The following is a 20048-nucleotide window of genomic DNA, read 5'->3' as shown; positions in this document are numbered from 1 at the left end:
CCTTGCCATGGAGACACCGAGCGGGCACCCTTTAACACTGGTTTCCACAAACATGGACAAGGCGTACTGGCACTTGGGGGTGGATCTCCCAATCGACCAGGGGCCCCCGGGTATTCGGGCTCTGGGCAGGGCAGTACCCTGGCAGTCCAGATGCCACCGGGCACCGTGGAACTGGCATCCTGCCCAAATGGCACTGCCAGGGGCACTCAGGATGGCATCCTGCCTGTGCCAGAAATCGGGCCCGGGATGCCCTGCCCTAATGAGATTGGGCACAGGGGGCTCAAGGACCCCTTATCTATTAAGTTGGGGTGCGGCGAGGGTCTTAGGACAAGGTGGGAGGGATCCAGAGATCTCTTCCTGCACTGGCGAGCTGAGCTAGTTAGCACAGAAAATTAGAAAATTAGCCAAGTGCAGCGCAGCCTTGGGGCATTCCTCCCAGAGGTCCAAAAATGAAGCAGAGTCCCATTTAATAGTGGGGGTATTTTCGGCACTGCAAGCCCAAAACAGGACTCTTTCATTTCCATTAAATCACACCTTTTTATTTCTTTCTCCCTCAGCCAACCTTCCTTTTCTTCCTTTCTTCATCCCTACTCCCAGGTCTAGCCTTCAGCTTCACCAGTACATTACACTCACTGAAGATTTCATTATTGACACTTCCCCCCCCCCCCAAAAAAAAACCCGCCAACCCTCACCTCTCCCAGGTCTCGATTCAACTAAATGGGAACAGAATCCCATTGCGAGCATGCTTAGCCATGTGTTTCCCAGTGCTCGTAATGCCAAGAATCACATGGCTATTCAACACAATTGTATAAGGGCCCTCAGCGGGGAATGCGTGGCTTTGTACACTGTGGGCAACGCTCACCAGAACACCCCAGTGTAGCACAAGATCATTTCCCTGGAGCAGAATATAGAACACCACAACTTTCTGACCCAAACGCCAGTCCAACCCAGTACTCCCAATCTCCGAGGCCCCCAAACCCTGCCTGCCCCAAGCCCGAAAGCATTATGGGATGGTCCCCAGCTTCCCCAACACCCATCCATCCCTTTCATGCACAGAAAATAACAGCTTGGCACCTTTGCAGTGCCAACCTAGCAGTGCCCATGTCAGCTGGCAATGCCACCTGGGCTTTGCCAGACTAAGCAGGCACTGGCAAGGTGGCATCAGCAGTGCCAGAGCATCATCCTGCCAAAAGGACATGCAGCTGGGGGCCTCCGATCCTCTGGGAGATGCCCACACATGCCATTTCACAGTCCCTGGTTGTAGGGACCAGTGCTAAACAGCGCTCACCGGAGGTCTCCGAGTTGAAGGGAATGAATCCCAAAGCCTCAGATCCCTTGGAAATCTGCACATTACAGCGAGACTAGCTGTTTCACTCTAATATGCAGATTTGCCATAAAGTGATTCCGCGCACAATGGGTGGAATTTGCAAGGTCTTCTGAAATCGTGTTGGATCTCACGAGGCGTTATGAGCCGGGTAGATCCCAGGAGCGGGGTCTCCCAGCTTCGGCCATGCTGCGCCGTAGCGAGTTCCTTTTCAGGCGCATCGGGGCCATTAGATCGCGCCCCCAGTCTCCCCAAAATCCCATCCACCCTCGCCGCATTGAACTGATATCCATCCCACTGTGGGGTAGATGCTCAATTCCCTGGAGCAGGATACGGAACACACAACTTTCTGACACAAACACCAGTGAGCAACACCTGACAGTTTAGCATACTAATAGTGGGTTCTAGCATTGTCACATTTCGTGGTGCCTGGTTGTTGTGTTTAGTGGCGCCTCCTACTGCATAGGTCACAGTCCTCTTCTAGACATGGGGAGGGGCTTAGTGTACCAGTTTCCTTCCTCACTCCTCCCACGCAAAAAGACATTCGGGAGATCTCCATGGACTCTCTTAGCAAGAGGGGGAGGTGGGATTGTGCAGACTTGGAAACATTTTTAAAAACCTCATGATGATCCAGGCTACGGCCTAGTTTCTGTGATACATTTGGAAGATAAAAAGGAGACAGGCGCATAAACACGGATTTCAAATACCCAACCAACTAGGTTAATCCTGTATGGTTTATATACATGCAGACACAAATGGCCACAAGAATGTGCTCTTACAGTTTCTTTGGTCAGTTACACTGAAACTTTCAACCTTCATTTATCCTGCTTTCTTACCTCTGATTTTGGAACTGTGTTCCAACTGGAAGCCTCCGCTGACTCCAACGTTTCCAGCGATTGATTGGTTCTAAGTGGAGGTTCCACAGAACTGTCTTGTGCACACTTGTCATCCTGTTCTCTCGGGTTTGAATTCAAACACCTGAAAGGATTAAAATGGAAAACAATTCCTTTAACCCGTTGGTCTCGACTTTTATTAATTCAGGGTAAAGGCCACAGTAGATCAGTGTTTGTGGGAACTGTGATGGTGTCATGTGAGAGTACCTTTAAGAAATGGGTGTTCATCAGTGATGTCAAAGTGTGGGTCGAGCTGGGCTGTCTGTCAGCTTTTTACTTTTGTTTTAGGCTGTTTGCTGCAGGGTGTGTTTTAGTTTCGTTTTCAATGTTGGAGCTGAAACCAGACAGAGCAGCTGTACTGTTGATCTCTCTGCCATGAAAACACTATCTCTTGATCATTTGGTGAATTCAGAAGTATAAATGTTTTTAGTAGTGAATGTAAACTTGATGTGCTTCTGTTAAAAGGTGTTTCTTCTGTCTTCTGTCTTCAGTGAGTGTAATGTACTGGTGAAGCTGAAGGCTAGACTTGTTAACTTGAGTTCATAGAATAAACATTATTTTGCTTTAAAAAAATATTTTCCATTTCTGCTGTACCACACCTGTAGAGCGGGTTGTGTGCTCCTCATACCACAATCTATTAAAAGTTGTGGGCCAGGTGAACCCATGCCAACAACCCATTCCCCCCCACCAGCTCCCCCCCAACCCCCACCACCACCACCAGCTAACAGCACTGCCTCCAACAATGAACAGGATTATTTCGTGTTGTATTCTTTGGGGGTTGTATTTGAATTGATGGTCGCTAAGATGTTCACTGTATGTTTCAAAAAGGTTAACTTGAGTTCATAGAATAAACATTATTTTGCTTTAAAAAAATATTTTCCATTTCTGCTGTACCATTCCTGTAGAGCGGGTTGTGTGCTCCTCATACCACAATCTATTAAAAGTTGTGGGCCAGGTGAACCTATGTTACATTTTGGGGTTCTCTAAACCCTGGTCCATAACAATTGGGTCCATATTGAACTGAACAGACAAGCAAGGCTTCAGGATTGATCCATGGCCTATGCTTAAGGTTAGACATACTCCTGAAAGTGTCGATGAATGACATCTTGCCCCCGCCACACCCACCCCCCCTCCCACCCACCCCCACTCTCCCACCACTGCTCACCCGAAACATGCATCCTCAAAGTGCCCCCCACCCCATACAACCAACCAGGAAACTGACTGATGGTCATGAATCATCCAATCAGTCTTTTATCACCATGTCCAATATATTTATGATTAGTTTACAGAAGTTAACCAGGGGCAGCACGATAGCACACTTGGCTAGCACTGTGGCTTCACAGCGCCAGGGTCCCAGGTTCACTGTCCTAAAGTATAAGTTAGTAGTTAATGTTTCCCTTTATTTTAAGAATTGTTTAACTGTTGATTGGAAAGTAATATTTCTGTGATAATGTGGTTAATACTATGTTAATAATGAAGTTTGTTTCAATATGAAAGATCAGTATTTGTCAGTGGAATCGCTCCTGGGGTGAAGTATGGTAGCACAGTGGTTAGCACTGTGGCTTCACAGCGGCAGGGTCTCCGGTTCAATTCCCGGCTGGGTCTTTGTCTGTGCGGAGGTGCAGGCTTTTCACAGTAAATTCATTGCAATGCAAGTGTATTTGTGCCAATTAAGATTATTATTAAACAAAGATAAACATCTGGGCAACTATGGCCCATCAGTACCATGCGTTGTCATGGAGAGTTATAAATGGGGGTGTGGTTCAAGGGAACACATCCAGCACAGATAATGCAGAGGCAATCTTTAACCTGGTGTTAAGCAGGAAGTTGGGAGTTAAAGACAGGATGGGTTGATACCAATATTGACTGTGTGTGACAGATTGCATCGACGTGAATTGCTGTTTGCATCTCTTATCTTCCCAGCAGCCTGTTATATACAATGAGAAATGCGGTTTCTTTCAAACGCAACCACACTCAAACACACCGACCCACAGGAGCTCAGGGTCACAATTCACCTGTTCACCCAGCAGTCAAAATCCGAATGACTCGCACCATGGATGAGGTAATGTCAGTCCAACTCTGGGATAGAGCCACTCTCACACCAGGGCGAATCTCCGCCTCCCAACTCTTCTTCATAAAAGAGCCCATGGCATTATTTTGAAAGTGCTGGCACAAACTCGACGGGCAAATTACCTCATTGTCTGATGCACTATTCTATAATTCTAACCATGATCCAGCAGAATATAACGATGTGTGAATCACACTTACCAGTGCCGGCAGTGATAAATGCAGCACTTTTTGAAAAAAGTATCTTTATTCCACAAATTTTCAACATGTTTACAATTTACAGAAAAACCCGCAGACCCCCAAACCCATTAGGCACCCCGCCACCCCCCCCCCCCCGCCCCCCCCCACCCCCCATCACCTCCCTCAGCAGTCAAGGGTAACCAACTCCCCAAAATGAACAAACCAGAACTATTGTCAAACCCATCACCAGCCCCTCTTAGAGCAAATTTCACTTTCTCTAGGGCCAAAAACTCCAACTGGTCTCCCCGTCATGCTGAGGCACAGGGTGGAGAAACTGACCTCCACCCCAATAAGGCCTGCCTGCTAGCAATCAGCGAGGCAAAGACTAAAACATCTGCCCCCGCACCCACCTGGACCTCCGGCCAACCAGACACCGTGAAAATGACTTCTAGGTGACCGGGCTCCCCATCCACAAGCAAGACCCCCGAAATGGTGCTGAACACCATCCTCCAAAACCTTTCCAGCTTCGGGCAGGACCAAAACATATGTACATGGTTCGCAGGGCCCCTCCCACAACAGACATTGTCCACCCCTTCAAACAGCTGGATCATCCTAGACTTGGTAAGGTGTGCCCTGTACAATACCTTCAGCTGTATCAGCACCAGCCTCGCACACAAGGTCGAAATGTTTACCCTCCAGAACAACTCACACCACAACCCCTCCTCCAGTGCCACCTCCAACGCTTCCTCCCCTTCGCCTTAACTCCCTCCATGAATACCCATTTCTCCTCTAAAATCCTCCCATAGATAGCAGAGACAACCACCCATGCCAACAACCCATTCCCCCCCACCAGCTCCCCCCCAACCCCCACCACCACCAACAGCTAACAGCACTGCCTCCAACAATGATGAGGCAGGAGCAGATGAGGAAGAACTTCCTCGCAAAGTCCCTCACCGGCATATACCTAAAACTTCACCCCACACCAGCCCAAACTTTCTGCTCAGCTCCTCCAAACTTGCAATTTGCCGTCCCAGTACAAAATCCTTAAATTCCTTGATCCCTTTCTCTTTCCATCCCTGGAATCCCACATTCAACCTCCTGGATCGAACCCACGTTTCCCTCGAACCGACACAAACAAAAATCCCCCCCACCCCCCACTCACCAACCCAGCTCCCAACCTAAAATGCTGCCTAAACTGCCTTCAACATGGCCGCCACCACTGGGCTCACCGTGTACTTCCCTGGAGCCATCAGGAGCGGACACCGTTGCCAGCATCCACAACCCCAACCCCCTACAAAAACCCGCCTCCACCCTCACTAACAAAGCTCTTCTCTCCCTATTCCATCTCTGAATCTTCTCTGCAATTGACGCCCAATAATAATACATCAAATTTGGGAGGACTAGCCCACCTGTCTGCCGTCCCCAAATACCCCAAAATACCCCCCCCCTCACTATCCCCTTTCTCAAACCCAGAGTTCCTCAGGACAATGGCCAAGGGCTCTATAGCCAATGCAAACAGAAGGGGTGGACATGGGGCACCCCTGCCTCGGACCCCGGTGTAATGCAAGATATCCTGAATTCATATTATTCATGTGCACACTTGCCATCAGCTCCTTGCACAACAGCTGCACCCATGCCACAAACTTCGGCCCAATCCCAAATTTCTCCAACATTGCCATCAAATAGCTCCACTCCACCTGATCAAATGCCTTCTCCGCATCTAACAACACCACCACCTCCATCTCCCTCCCCTCTGCCAGAGAAAGCACCATGTTCAGCAACCTCTTCACATTTGAGGACAACTGTCTTCCCTTTACGAACCCAGTCTGATCCTCCCCAATCACCTTCGGGAGGCACTCCTCCAACCTTAACGCAATCACCTTTGCCAATATCTTGGCATCCACATTCCACTGGATTCTTGTCCTTCTTAAGCAACAACGAGATGGAGGACTGCCCCATGGTTTGCAGCAAGACTCCCCTGTCCATCGTGTCCTCAAACATTCCCACCATCAATGACACCAGCGTATCTTTAAATCTTTTCTAAAGTTCGACCGGAAACCCATTTGGCACCGCTGCCTTTCCTGCCTGCATCCTCATGATTGCCACCTTCACCTCCTCCACCCCCATCAGGTCCTCCAGCTCTGCCCTCTCCACCTCAGGGCTCTAACACACCCAAAAACTCCCTCATCTCCCACTCATCCTCTGGTGGCTCTGACTTATACATATCCCGGCAAAACTCCTCAAACACCTTATTAATCTGTTCCGGATGCCTCACGGCTTAGAGGATCCGGGTTCGATCCCGGCCCCGGGTCACTGTGTGTGGAGTTTGCACATTCTCCTCGTGTCTGCATGGGTCTCACCCCAAACTCAAAGATGTGCAGGGTAGGTGAATTGGCCACACTAAATTGCCCCTTAATTGGAAACAAAAAAGAATTGGCCATTTCAAATTTTTTTTAAAAATTAATCTGTTCCGGAACCACCGCCAACTCTCCAGTCTTGTTCCACACCTGAACTATTTCCCTCGCCATGGCCTCCCTACGAAACTGGCCGGCCAGCATATGTCCTGCCTTCTCCTCATAGTCGTAAACAGCCCTCCTCACCCTTCTTAACTGATGCACCGCTTTCTTCATGGACAATAGGTCAAACCTCGCCTGCAACTCCTTCCTCTTTGCCAGGACCCCCGGGTCCGGGTTCCGCGCCTATCTTCCATCCACCTCCAAAATCTTTTCTATAATCATCAGCGTTTCACCCTCTCCTCACTATCCACCTTTGGCCTTAACCGAGATCACGTCCCCCAAACCACAGCGGCAAAATCTCCCCGTGCAATTGAACCCCACATCCTCCACAATCACCTGTCCTAGCTTGTCACAGAAGCTCCGATCCACCGACAACCCCACATCCATTCTTCACCTCAGCCTCGGAGCTGCCCCCTTCTCCAACACCATGCCCATCTAATGCGGAGCATGATTCAAGATCACAATTGCCAAGTATACTGATCTTAGCTCCAGCCAACAGCGCCTTTCTCACCACTAAATAGGTCATTCCTCGAAAACACCTTGTGCACAGGGGAGAAAAGCAATACTCCCAGTCCCTCAGGTGTAAAAATCTCCATGAACCCCACGTCATCTCAGTTTGGGGCATATATGCTTACCAGTGCCACCAGTTCCCCTGCCAATGCACCAGTAAAGATCACGTACCTGCCCCCCTGATCCACCATCACTACCTCCATCTGAAACCTTACCCCCTTACCCACCAAGATCGCCACCCCCAGCTCTCCTATCAAACACAGAACGAAACACCTGACTCACCCAATCCTTCCTAAGCCTCATCTGGTCCTTCACTCTCAGATGGGTCTCCTGCAGCATTACCACATCAGCTGTTAAACTCTTCAAATGCACAAAAACATTTGCTCTCTTCACCGGTCCCCCAACCCCCTCACATTCCACGTCACTATTCTGACCGGGGGTCTCTCACCTCCCGGCCCCCCCACGCCTCATCCACCATCACCCAAGGCCCCACCCATCCACACCCACTCCAGCCTTTTGTTACCATTGACTGCCTCCCCCCTCCCAGAGCACCCCCATCCACTTTCTCTCGCAAACACCTCATCCAATATCAATCCCCTCCTCCCACGCCCATCGAAACCAGTTCAACCTGGCTCCAACAACCTCGGCAACTCCCTCCGCCGCACTCCTGTTCACTAGCCAACCTTTGTTTGTTAGCGCGGTGACCCCTGCCAGTGCCGACCCTCCTCCCCACCCCCTCTTCAATAACACAGCCCCACCTGCCCAAAATCCACCTCCCTCAAACCAAGTAACAAAAAGAACCGCACCCATAAGGAAAGAAAAAACACATGTAAACAAACTGCCCCCCCATTTAAAAGACAGAAACAAAACCCCCAATCCAAATAGAAAACCCTCAAAATGAAAAACAATCCCCGTCCCCACCAGCCAAGCCCAAATCCCAAATCTCATCTCAGTCCCATTCCTTCAGCCTTAAAGAACACCTCCGCTGCCTCCACCGTCTCAAAATAAAAGTCCTTTGAATTGGGAGTCACTCTCTGATTCGCAGGCTAGACCACTCTACCCTGCTGCTGTACAATGCCACCCATCTAAATGCCACCTGCCTTCTTGCCAACTCCACCGTCAGATCTTGGTATATCCTTATACCAAGGCCTGCCCACTTCACATCTCGACTCTGCTTCGCCCAACCTTATCCTTCACGTGGTAGCTGTGGAAGCAGGCGATGACCGCTCTTGGTGGCTCGTTCGCTTTAGGCTTCGGCCTGAGCGAACAATGTGCCCTGTCCAACTCGTAGCCGGAGGATTCCTCCCCCTCCCCCATCAACTCAGCAAACATCTTTGCTAAGTACTCAGTCGGCCTCAGGCCCTCCAACCCCCTTGGGCATACCCACGATTCTCAGATTTTACCTCCTCGACCGGTTCTCCAGTTCCTCCACCTTGGCTCTGAGCCCTTTGTTGGCCGACGCCATCCTCACCAACTCCCCACTCATGGAGATGAACGCTGTGCTGTGACCGTGCCTCCTCCATCCCTTCGAATGTCTCTCACTGCCGCCTTCATCAGGGCAATCGCCCCCTCCATCTACTCTAAGTGAGACCGTCATCTCCCTCCGAAGCACCTCCAAATGCTTGGCAAACAGCCTCACAAACTCCACTGACATCACCTCAGTCAGAGTTTCCACAGTGTGGGGAGCGGCCCCACCCGACAACCCAGCCCCCGCCACTTTTCTTCTTGCAAGACTCACAACAGCACTCACCGGTGGACGTTGCTCACCCACTTCTTTCCAGAACCTTCCTTCTGAGACTTGACATTCCCCAACCCCCTTATGACTTCAACACCAACTCATCCAAGAAATACCCTTGAGACCGGATATAAAAGTTCAAAAGCCAGAGACTCTAGCAGGAGCCACTGAACGTGTGACCTCCACCTACATACCACCACTGGAAGTTTGCAGCATTTGTTATTCTCAGGATGTGGGTGTTGCCAATAAGGCCAAAATGCCAATCCGCAGTGCCTTTTTGACACAAAGTGGCAATGTAGCACACTCTACCACAAAGCTGGTCAGATTGCAGTCAATTGAAAATTTCAAACACGAGATTGATAGATGTTTTTGTTGTATAAGAGTGTTTAAGAGTTACAGAAACAAGATGGATCGGTAGAGTTAAAGTACAGATCATCAAGCTCTAACTGGAAGGTAAAAGAGGCTGAAAGGGCTGAATGTCCCAGCCCTCCGCCTGTGTGCCTTGCGATGAGGGCAGGTGACGGTGGGCTGTCTCAAAACACAAACCTATATATTTGTTTAGCTTTTTTAATTCTTGCATAGGATGTGGGTGTCACTAGCAAGGCCAATATTTGTTTCCTATCCCTAATTACCTTGGAGAAGTTAATACAACTGTAGATATCAGTGTGTGTCAGCTGGTCGCATTCTCCCTTGGAGCCAGGAGATTGTGGGTTCAAATCCCACTCTAAGACTTGAGCATAACAATCTCTGCTGGCAGAGGCGCCATTTTTCAGATGGGACATAAATGGTCATTTGACGAAGAGCTGGGTTGTTTTCCCTGATGGCCTGGGTGATGAGTTGATCATCGGGACATCCATTGCAGCCGGATGGGAGAGCTTCCTGGATACAGATTTTTTTTCCACAGCAATATCTACACTTTTGAGTGGAAAGGCCTTCATGAAAGGTGTAATGACAGTGAAAGTCTATGCTTTACTCTTTCAAAAAGGGTAAGAGCTGCTCATGTCTCAGATTCAGTGGCCGGTATTCATGTCTGAACCAAATTACTATCTTTGGGGTGTGGGCGGCAGGCAGGGACAGTACACACACGTGATTGGATCATGCTGGATGGAGGGCGGTGAGCTTGGCTGATGACTTTACCAAAGCCAACGTTTCACTCCCATTGCTGCTGTGTCTGCTCCATTCTGGAGGCTCATCCAGCCAGTTGAAATGCATGATATTTGCTTAAGTAATGTTTATTGTTCACACCCATTATTTAACAGCCAGCTGTGTGCAGGCAGTTCCACCCACTTGTCTCTTATTTACTCGACTGACTTTATTGAATCAGGCAGGTGGAAGGCGAGGAGGGACATGTATTTCTGTTGCGCACATCGAGAGTTCTCTTCTTTTGGAAGAGACATCAAGCAGAGGTCTCGGCTAAATGTAAAATCCACACAGGTGCTGTGGAGCTGAGCAGCAGCTCTTTCCCCACCAATCCTTCAATGTCCCTCTAAGGGACTCCAGTAAAAGTAATTTTTAAAACGGTCAGCGATAGACCAGGGCTACACGGCACCTGTTTTTTTCCCCCCAATTTTTTTTACAAAGGCAACCTGAAACAGAATCAGGACCCGCCTTTGCTGATTTAAGTTGCTACAGTGCGAATTTCAGATCGCGGCTAGGGACGCTCAAAAATACTGGGGGCCAGTATAGCGCCACTGGTTAATATTAGGTACAAGACATCACACTGAGAAATGGTTTTAAATTGCACCCATTTCACACCCAATAGAACAGGAATAAAGCACCGCGATTCCTACCCTGGTTTGTCCACATCATCTTTGCTGAACCAGATCAAGTGGGCCACATCAAATGCAAGGATATCAGTTAAGCCCCACAAATAGTATTTTACACCCAATGTGTTAATCTATTAAAGGAATTGGGGGTGGAATTAAAATGTCTTTGGAGAACTCTCCTCATGCATACGTACACACAGTGGTTAACTCCACCACACAGATCTGGATTTCTTTCCCTAAATCTCCATTCTTCTCGCACAGCATTCAAATCCTCTCTCGCCTGGGAGTGCGCACCACATTACATACTACCACCAGATGATGGAGAGCTTTTTTTCATATTAGCTGTTTCAACAAATGCAGTAAGTTACTGTCGAAAACTAAGGAGCTTTCCAGCATTTAGGGAAAGGCCCAATGAATTGTTCTGTGAATGACTTTTGTGCTTTTGGCTGTGTCCTGGGTGATAGGCCTCAAGTTGGTACCATTGCTTGCTGCAATTGTCCCGCTAATGATTGACTCCCTCATCAGCAACCTCAAACAGACGTGCTCTAGTTGCATTTAAACAGATTGTGATCACTTCCCTGCAATTTGTTTTTGTGAAATCAGGAGACTGGTATTTGCATATGACGTTGAACAAAGAACATTTTCCAGAAGCACTTCACGTGGGCATGATGGAAGAACTGAAAAAAAGACACCAAGCCAAAAAAGGGAGACATTAGGAGAGGATGACCAAAGGTTTGTCCAAAGAGGTAGGTTTTGAGGAGTAATGAGATATGGAGAGGTTCAAGGACGGAATTTCAGCAGATGTGCTCTACACAGCAGAAAGCACAGTGGTCAAGGGTCGTATGATGGAAGAGTTGGTGATCAAACTCAGTGAAGGGCCAAGGCAAGATAACAGCAAGGAGGAGTGAAGGAGATGTTGGCAGGGGTGATATTCGGCAATAGTGGTTTCAGACCATGCCCTGTACTAGGTGGATTTATGAGTGAGCAAGGGGGGGCTGCACCGCAATGGAGGCTGGATGTGGGACTGTTAATGGAGGAAGAGGTGTGTGAGCAGTGGAGGAAGAGGAGAGAGTGAGCGGGGGAAGAAGGCTATCCCCGGGGTATGTTGAGATTAATGACATGGGGCAGGTTTCGGCAGGTTCGGTTTGGGAGGCACTGAAATCGAGTTTATTTCGATTTGGGTACACAGGGAGAAGGTGGAGCGGATGGAGATGGAAAGGCTAGTGGAGGAAATCCTGCAGGTGGGTATTAGATAAGCAGAGGCCCCGGAGGAAGGGCTGTTAAAAGGAAAGCCAGAGGCTGCAAATGGAATTTGGGTTGTTACCCACGGGTAAGGCAGTAGGGCAGTTGCGAAGGGTGAGATGGGCGGTACATATGGGGAGAAAGTGTTTAGGATGTTATCCCACCAGTTGAGGAAGCAGGAGGCGGCGAGAGAGATTGGGAAAGTGAAGGACACAGTTGGGAATACAGTCTTTGACCCGACGGGGGTGAATGGGATGTTTAGGAGTTTTATAGCAAATTGTATAAGTCGGAACTCCCAGCCGGGGAAGAAGGGGTGAGGCGGTTTCTGGGAGGGTTGGAGTTCCCAAAGGTTGATGAGGAACTGGTGGAGGGCCTGGGGGCCCCAATTGGGCCTGTCGAAGTAGTCGAGGGATTGGAGGCGATGCTATCAGACAAGGCCATGGGACCGGATGGATACCCAGTGGAATTATATAAGAAGTTCTCGGGGGTATTGGGACCACTGTTGGTAAGGGCCTTCAATGAAACAATGGAGTTGGGAGTGCTCCCCCGACGTTGTTACAGGCGTTGATCTCCCTCATTTTAAAATGGGATATGGATCCTGAAAACGTGGGTCGTATAGGCCGATCTCCCTGTTAAATGTGGGTGTCAAATTAGTGGCGAAGATCCTGGCCACAAGGATCGAGGACTGCATCCCAGGGGTAATAGGGAAGGAACAGACGGGGTTCATTAAGGGATGGCACTTGGTTACCTACATTAGGAGGTTACTTAATGGAATTAATATGCCTCCAGAGGAGCACGAGGTTGAGGTGGTGGTGGCGATGGATGCAGAGAAGGCCTTTGATCAGGTGAAGTAGGAATACCTATGGGAGGTCCTGGGGTTGTTTGGGTTTGGCCAGGGATTTGTGGATTGGGTCCTGTTGCACTGGACCAGTTGCATTGCCACCAGGCACTGGCGGTGAGTGTGCGGACGAATTGGGTGAGATCAGATTACTTCAGGTTACACCAGGGGACGAGACAGGGATGTCCGCTTTCCCCACTGTTTTTTGCCTTGGCTATAGAGCCGTTGGCATTGGCATTGAGAGCTTTGAGGGTCTGGCAGGGGGAGGCTGTGGAACACAGGGTCTTGCTCTACGCAGACCATCTGTTTCTGTACATATCGGACAAGCTGGGGGGAATTGGAGGGATTATGGGGATATTAGAGGAATTTGGCCGGTTTTCGGGATACAAATTGAATATGGGTAAGAGTGAGGTCTTTGCGATCCAGACGAGGGGGCATGAGAAGGGATTGGGTGAGATGCCATTCAAGTGGTGGGAGGGAGCTTTTGATATTTGGGTATCTAGGTGGGGCGGGAGTGGGAGCAGCTGCATCAACTGAATTTGGGTCGGTTGGTAGAACAGATCAGGGGGGACCTTCGGAGGTGGGACGCGCTCCCGTTGTCATTGGCGGGGCGAGTACAGACAGTGAAAATGACGGTCCTCCCGAGGTCTTTTTTGTTTGTTTTCCAGAGCCTCACAATTTTTATCCCCAAGGCGTTCTTTAAAAAGGTGGATTTGCTTGGGCGGGTAAAACCCCGCGGGTGAAAAAGGTGCTGCTGGAGAGAGGGCGTGGGGTCGGGGGCGGGGGGCCGGGGAGGGGGGGGGGGTGCAGGGGCTGGCCCCCCCAAATTTCATTAACTATCACTGGTAGTAGTTGAATGGCGGAACATATTCAAGGGCCAAGTGGTCTTACTCATGCTCCCACGGGGTATATTTGTATGTATGCCCAGGGTAATGCACTTTGTACAAGCACCTTAAATAAAATGAAACATCCCAAAGAACTTTGAAGGAACATTATGAAACAAAATATAACACCAAACAACATGAGGAGATATGACTAAAAGCTTGGTCAAGGCGGTATCATAAAGGAGGAAAGCAAGGTGAAGCGATAAGGGAGGATACTCCTGAACTTAGGGCTCAGACAACTGTTGGCACAGACACCTCTGGTGGAGCTGCTCATATTAGGGATGTTCAAGAATCAATGATTAAAGGAATGCATCTTGGAGGGATATGGGGCTGGAGGAGATGAGAACGATTGGGAAGAGTGAGGCCATGGAGGGATTTGAAAATGATTCGGAGAATTTTAAAATCAAGGTGTTTCTTGTCGGTCAGTGAGCACGGCTGATGGGCGAATGGGACTTGTGCAATTTAAAACATTGGCAGACTTTTGGATGATCTCATGTTCATAAAAGGGCAGAATGTGGGAGATCAGCCCAACGTGCATTGGAATAGTTGGGTTTAGTGGTAACACAAGCATGAATGAGGATTCCAGGAGATGAGTTGGGATGAGGGCAATGTTAATGATGTTAATGTGGAAATACATGGTCTTAGTGGTGGCATGAATAAGATCAGAAGCTCATCTCAGTGTCAAATTTGACACCAAGGTTGTGAACAGACTGGTTTAATATTGGACTGTTACCAAGGAGAGAAGAAATTGGTGAACGGAGTTGAGAGTGGAGATTGAAAACTATGGCTTTATTCTTCTCAATATTAAACTGATGGAAATGTCTGCTCATCCGGTACTGGATGTTGGATAAGCAGTCTGATCATTTAACAACAGTGGAGGTGTCGAGAGAGGTGGTGGTGAAGTTGAGGTGGGTGTCACCAGCAAGCATGTGAAAACTAATGCTGTGCTTTCTGATAATGTCACTGAAGAACAGCATGTAGTTGAGATATAGGAGGTGGCCAAGGATTGATCCTGGGGCAGGGCACCATGTGGGATCAGGAAGAAAACGCCATTGCAAGTGATTCCCTGGCAATGGTTAGAGAGTTAAGAATGGAATAAAGTCAGAGCAGTCCCACCCATCTGGATAACAGTGGAGAGACTTAGGTGACGGTTGGTGGTCAACAATTTCAAAGGCTGCAGACAACTGGAGAAGGGTGGGAAGGTTTACTACCTTTGTCAGAATCACAAAGGGAGTTGTTTGTGACTTTGATAAGAGTTGTTTTGGTAAGGTGCAGGGCAGGAACTTGGAAGGAGTCAAATATGGAATTAAGATGAGAAGGATTCAGAAGGCAACATGATCAAGCACTTTGGAGAGGAAAGCGAGGTTGGAGATAGGGCAGTAGTTTGCATGGGCAGCAGGGTCAAGGATGTTTTGAAGAGAGGGGTTTGGGTCTGGAATGCACTGCCTGGATGTGTAGTGGAGGCAGGTTTAATCGAGGCATTCAAAAGGGCAGTAGATGATTTGAACAGAAACAGTGTACAGGGGGGAAAAGGCAGGGCAATGGCACTACGACATATTCATTTGGAGTGCTGGTGCAGACACAATGGGCCAAATGGCCTCCTTCTGCACTGTATCAATTCTGTGAGTGATGATGGCAGCTTCAAAGGACAAAGGGATACAAACATCCCTACAGGGTGGCACAGTGGTGAGCACTGCTGCCCAAAGTGCCAGGGACCCTGGTTCAATTCCAGCCTTGGATGACTGTCTGTGTGGAGTTTGCACATTCTCCCTGTGTCTGTGTAGGTTTCCTCCCACAGTCCAAAGATGTGCAGGATATGTGGATTGGCTCAAAGGTCAGGTAGGGTTGCAGGGATGGAACAGGGGAGCTGGCCTAGGTACTCTTTTGGCTGGTCAGTGCAGACTCGATGCGCCATATAGCCTCCTTCTGCACTGTAGGGATTCTATGAAGGCTTCACTCAAACTGATTTGCATTTCACCAGATTAACCAGCTCAACTAGGCAGCATTCCAAAACTGGTTGTGAAAAGCGATTTGTTTGGCTTTGAAGCATTTTTCTAGATGTATTTAAGAGCTGTAACTTGGTGCAGAGTGATTAGTACAACTGAAATCATTTTCACAAAGAAAACATTTGAAAATCACAATGTCTATCCACTACCGGTGAAAAATCTGATTCTTAATCACTCAAAATTACTTTAAAAAGTACTAGAACATAGAACATACAGTGCAGAAGGAGGCCATTCGGCCCATCGAGTCTGCACCAACGCACTTAAGCCCTCACTTCCACCCTATCCCCCTAACCCAATAACCCCTCCTAACCTTTTTGGACACTGGCCAATCCACCTAACCTGCACGTCTTTAGATTGTGGGAGGAAACCGGAGCACCCGGAGGAAACCCATGCAGACATGGGGAGAATGTGCAGACTCCGCACAGTCAGTGACCCAGTAAGGATTCGAACCTGGGACCCTGGCGCTGTGAAGCCACAGTGCTAACCACTATGCTACCATGCTGCCCAGTGTACAGAACCATTTGGTATAATGGATTACAGTGGACAGGAGGCTTTGGCAAATTAAAGATTGTTTTGCAATCTGATTGTTTCCAAAAGTTGCTGATTAGTTTCCTTGGGCCTAAAAGGGAGCATAAAATTAAGATAAAAATAGAAAGTACAAGGAATGATCAGCAGGTCAGACAACATTGTGGAGAGTCAGACAACATTGTGGGGAGAGAAACATTCAAGTTTGAGGACTCTTCCCCCGCTTGAAGGCTCACCATGACCACAATCACTGGAAAGCCACATAGTAATTAATTCTATCACAGAGCAGCCAGGCTTCCAACACCCTGTTTATTTAAATGAGGGTGAAAGATCCCAGAAACTCAATGGGTGCTGAAAGTAATCGTGCTTGAAATCCAACACCCTTTTTGCAGCAATTTAGGGCAAATTGAACTGGCAAAAACAATGTTAGCAAGTGGAAACAGCAGGCTGTTTTAGTTCAAAAGTGCATGGGTTTAGTGGAGTTTTGGTCCTGAAAGTGGTGGAACTTATTTGGATCACCCAATCTAATGGATACAAAGCAGGTTCAAACCGAAACTGGAGACAGAAGCAGAGATGCCGATTAACCTATTGAGTAGCTGTGTGGTTTAACTGGATTAAGCAGCATTTGTTGAAATTACTTTAAACCTTCCAGATTAATAGCTTTACTGAACAGGTGTATACTCTCTTCACCGCTTTTAATTCTGGACATCAACGCAAAATTTTAACCCTGTTACTCTTTCCATGGATGCTGCCTGATCTGCTTAGCGCCTGCAACATGAAACAATCCTGTATTGGCTCTTCCTTTGGAGACATTCCGGTGAGGTCTCGTCCCTGGAATTGGATGGAGGCATTTTGGCACACAGGGAGTGACCAATCATCCACCTAGCATGAGGGCATATGATAAGAACAGTGAACAATAGCCAGAAAGGCAGATAAGACCTAGATCCAGAACCAGCCAGTGTTCCCTCATTAACTCATGAGGGAAATCTATGTTGGAACAGCATTGATGTTAGCATCTGGTCAGGATTCTTTGATCTCTTGTTTGGAAATAGTAGGGCTCATTGGCATATATACACTGCCTTTCCTCTTTGGATACTTTGAGTGATTACCTGGATGTTAATGCCAGGATTGATCTGGTAGAGAGCGACCCAAGGTTATTTTAGGAACAGAATTGATGGGAGATCTTAACGGAGGTCCGAAGAAAGGTCAGTCAATCAGACTCAAAATGTTTCCGTTTGTCTCTTTCCATATGCTACCAGACCTGTTGTGTCCTTCCAGTATTTTTGAAAAACTTTATATTCTATTGATGGGGTTAGTTGAACAGGAGTGGGAGAAGGCTTCCAGAAGGACTGGCAGAGACTAATTGGACCAAATGGCCTTTTCGTGTGCTACAGTTCAGTCCTCGTATAGATTCAGTGTCGAGTGTAAGGTCCAAGGCAAAAATCAATGATTTTGAGTATTACCGCTTCAAGATTGAAGAGAAACATTTGACACCAGATTAAAGTTCGAACTATTTAGTTATTAAATTAAGGGCATTTAAAAGTTTATTGGATAAACATATGGATGATAATGGTATAGTGTAGGTTAGATGGCTTTTGTTTCGGTGCAACATCGTGGGCCGAAGGGCCTGTACTGCGCTGTATTGTTCTATGTTCTATGTTCTATTAAAGGTGATGCCCACTGTTGACGAATAGCCAGTTGACATTCACTGTCTAAAGTCACACATGAAGAATGGCCACTTAGCTGATGCACCCCAAGCCCGTTGGTCCACCACATGGCAACCGTAGACTAGTCAGTGGGTGAAGAGGAACATCCTCAACATTACTGTGTCACCCCGGGAACATGGGGAATAGGAGGCAGTCATCCAGCCTGTTCCTCCATTCAATGGCATCATGGCTGACCTGTGTAGTCTTTCCACTTACCCGCCTTAAAATCTTTACCGAATAAACGTCCAGAAAAGTCTTGTTTGAATTGTTCCATTGACCTTGCCAGCCTCAACAACTAGAATTGGGGCGGGGAAGAGGGAAACTAACTGACATCACTCTGAACAATCTCTTGAATTCACAAATCCTTTAATCCATTTTAAACACCTCGATTAATCTTAATCTTCTAAACTCGGGAGATTTAAATTGAATCTATACAACCTGTTCTCATAATTTAACCCGGAGCCTCGAAAAAGACTGTGATGCCCCAAACAACAGAATTCCAGATGGGCATATGACTGACTGAACTCCCACCCATTTGTCTTTCAACCTCATTGCGATAAAGACCAATCCAGCAGCCTTTTAAATTATTATTTTTTTGTAGCTATCCAACAGCTTTCAGCGCTTCCTGCACTTGGAACCCCGAATCTCTGTGGTCCTACACAGTTCCCACCTTCTCGATTTTATTATTATTTGAGGGTTGCAGTCAGCGCTGATATAGATGGCATTAGAGTAAAGTCACATCCCAGACAAGGGATGTTCGCTTTAACCCGCGGAGTTGAATCAGAGATTAGGGGACAGCAGGCCGATTCGTTACCCTTGTGCCGTGGTAGTCTGGCCATCTCTCTTTTTCTCGGCTCCCCTTTGCTTTTCCTTCGCTTTCTCCCCTCCCAAACTTTTCTCCTTTAGTTTCTCTGCCGCGTCGCGCTCCCCGAGGCGACTGTCACTCTTGGAGAATAACTTGGAGATCGACTTTCGGACGGAAACTCTCCTGGGCATTGTAGAAATTCCGAGAGACCAGCGGTCATAGTTTGCTTTTAAAAAAAAACTTGCTTCACAACAGCATCCGCAGTACCCCGGCGATGACCTTGTGTCTGGAAGCGGGAGTCAAATGAAACTGACAAGGTACCTCACCTGGGAAATTAACACGGGCCAAGCGGAGGGGCGGAACTGACTTGTTATCAATTCAAAGGCAATAGTAATTTGCAAGTTAAATACTACAGGGAGAAATAAACCGGCACAATGTGGCGGAACTGGGTTCTTATCAACTCCAAAGCAATAATTAGTTATTTGCAAGTTAAATAACTGACAGCGATGGAATGAGAGACACAAACACATCCTAGGGCGGATCTGGGTTGATGTCACGGCCAATATGGCCTGAGATGAGAAAGTGGGTGAGGGTGAGAATGAAATACACACATCAAGCGAAAAAACAAAACACTTTGGCAGCGAAGGCCTGTTGGAACTTTATATTTTTCTTTGCGAAGGTTCCCTCTGTATACCTCTTGTCCGTGAGGTTGCATTAATGTTCGGGGTCCCTGTAGGCTGCTTCCTGCGTGTCCCTCGCATTCCTCTGGTATGAAGCTTGGAGGGCGATGCCCTGGCATACGGTGACAGATGGCAGCATCAGGCATCTTTGTAAACTGCATCAACTTCAATGGGTGCAACTCTTGCCCCTGAGTCAGAGGTTGCAGGTTCAAATCTCACTCTCGATCGGAGGTCAGGTGAAGTCGCCATAGTTCCAGATGACCACAGGCTGCTTTCCCCTTTGAGGGAGAGAGCGGACTGGTGGTGATTTAGCCTGAAGATCACCTCATCTCAGGCGAGGGACAAGGTTGAGAAGGTGGAGCTTCATGAAT

The 20048-nt window shown here is 48.0% G+C and overlaps 1 protein-coding gene across 1 annotated transcript in view; it reads right to left on the bottom strand.

Moving 5' to 3' along the window:
• The window catches only part of LOC140415020 (uncharacterized), a 132752-nt gene extending 113513 nt beyond the window's left edge, over positions 1–19239 (bottom strand). The window contains exons 1-2 of the mRNA XM_072501025.1: positions 19007–19239; positions 2161–2302 (exon numbers count right to left, since the gene is read on the bottom strand). Coding sequence (XP_072357126.1) covers positions 2161–2302; positions 19007–19188 — 324 coding nt within the window. The 5' untranslated portion in view covers positions 19189–19239. The remainder of the gene's footprint in view (positions 1–2160; positions 2303–19006) is intronic.
• Between the last annotated feature and the right edge of the window lie 809 nt (positions 19240–20048).

Source organism: Scyliorhinus torazame, chromosome 1 (assembly GCF_047496885.1).
Source record: "Scyliorhinus torazame isolate Kashiwa2021f chromosome 1, sScyTor2.1, whole genome shotgun sequence".
NCBI lineage: Eukaryota > Metazoa > Chordata > Chondrichthyes > Carcharhiniformes > Scyliorhinidae > Scyliorhinus > Scyliorhinus torazame.
The sequence above is the reverse complement of the archived record's forward strand: the minus strand, read 5'-3'. Positions and strand labels throughout refer to the sequence as shown.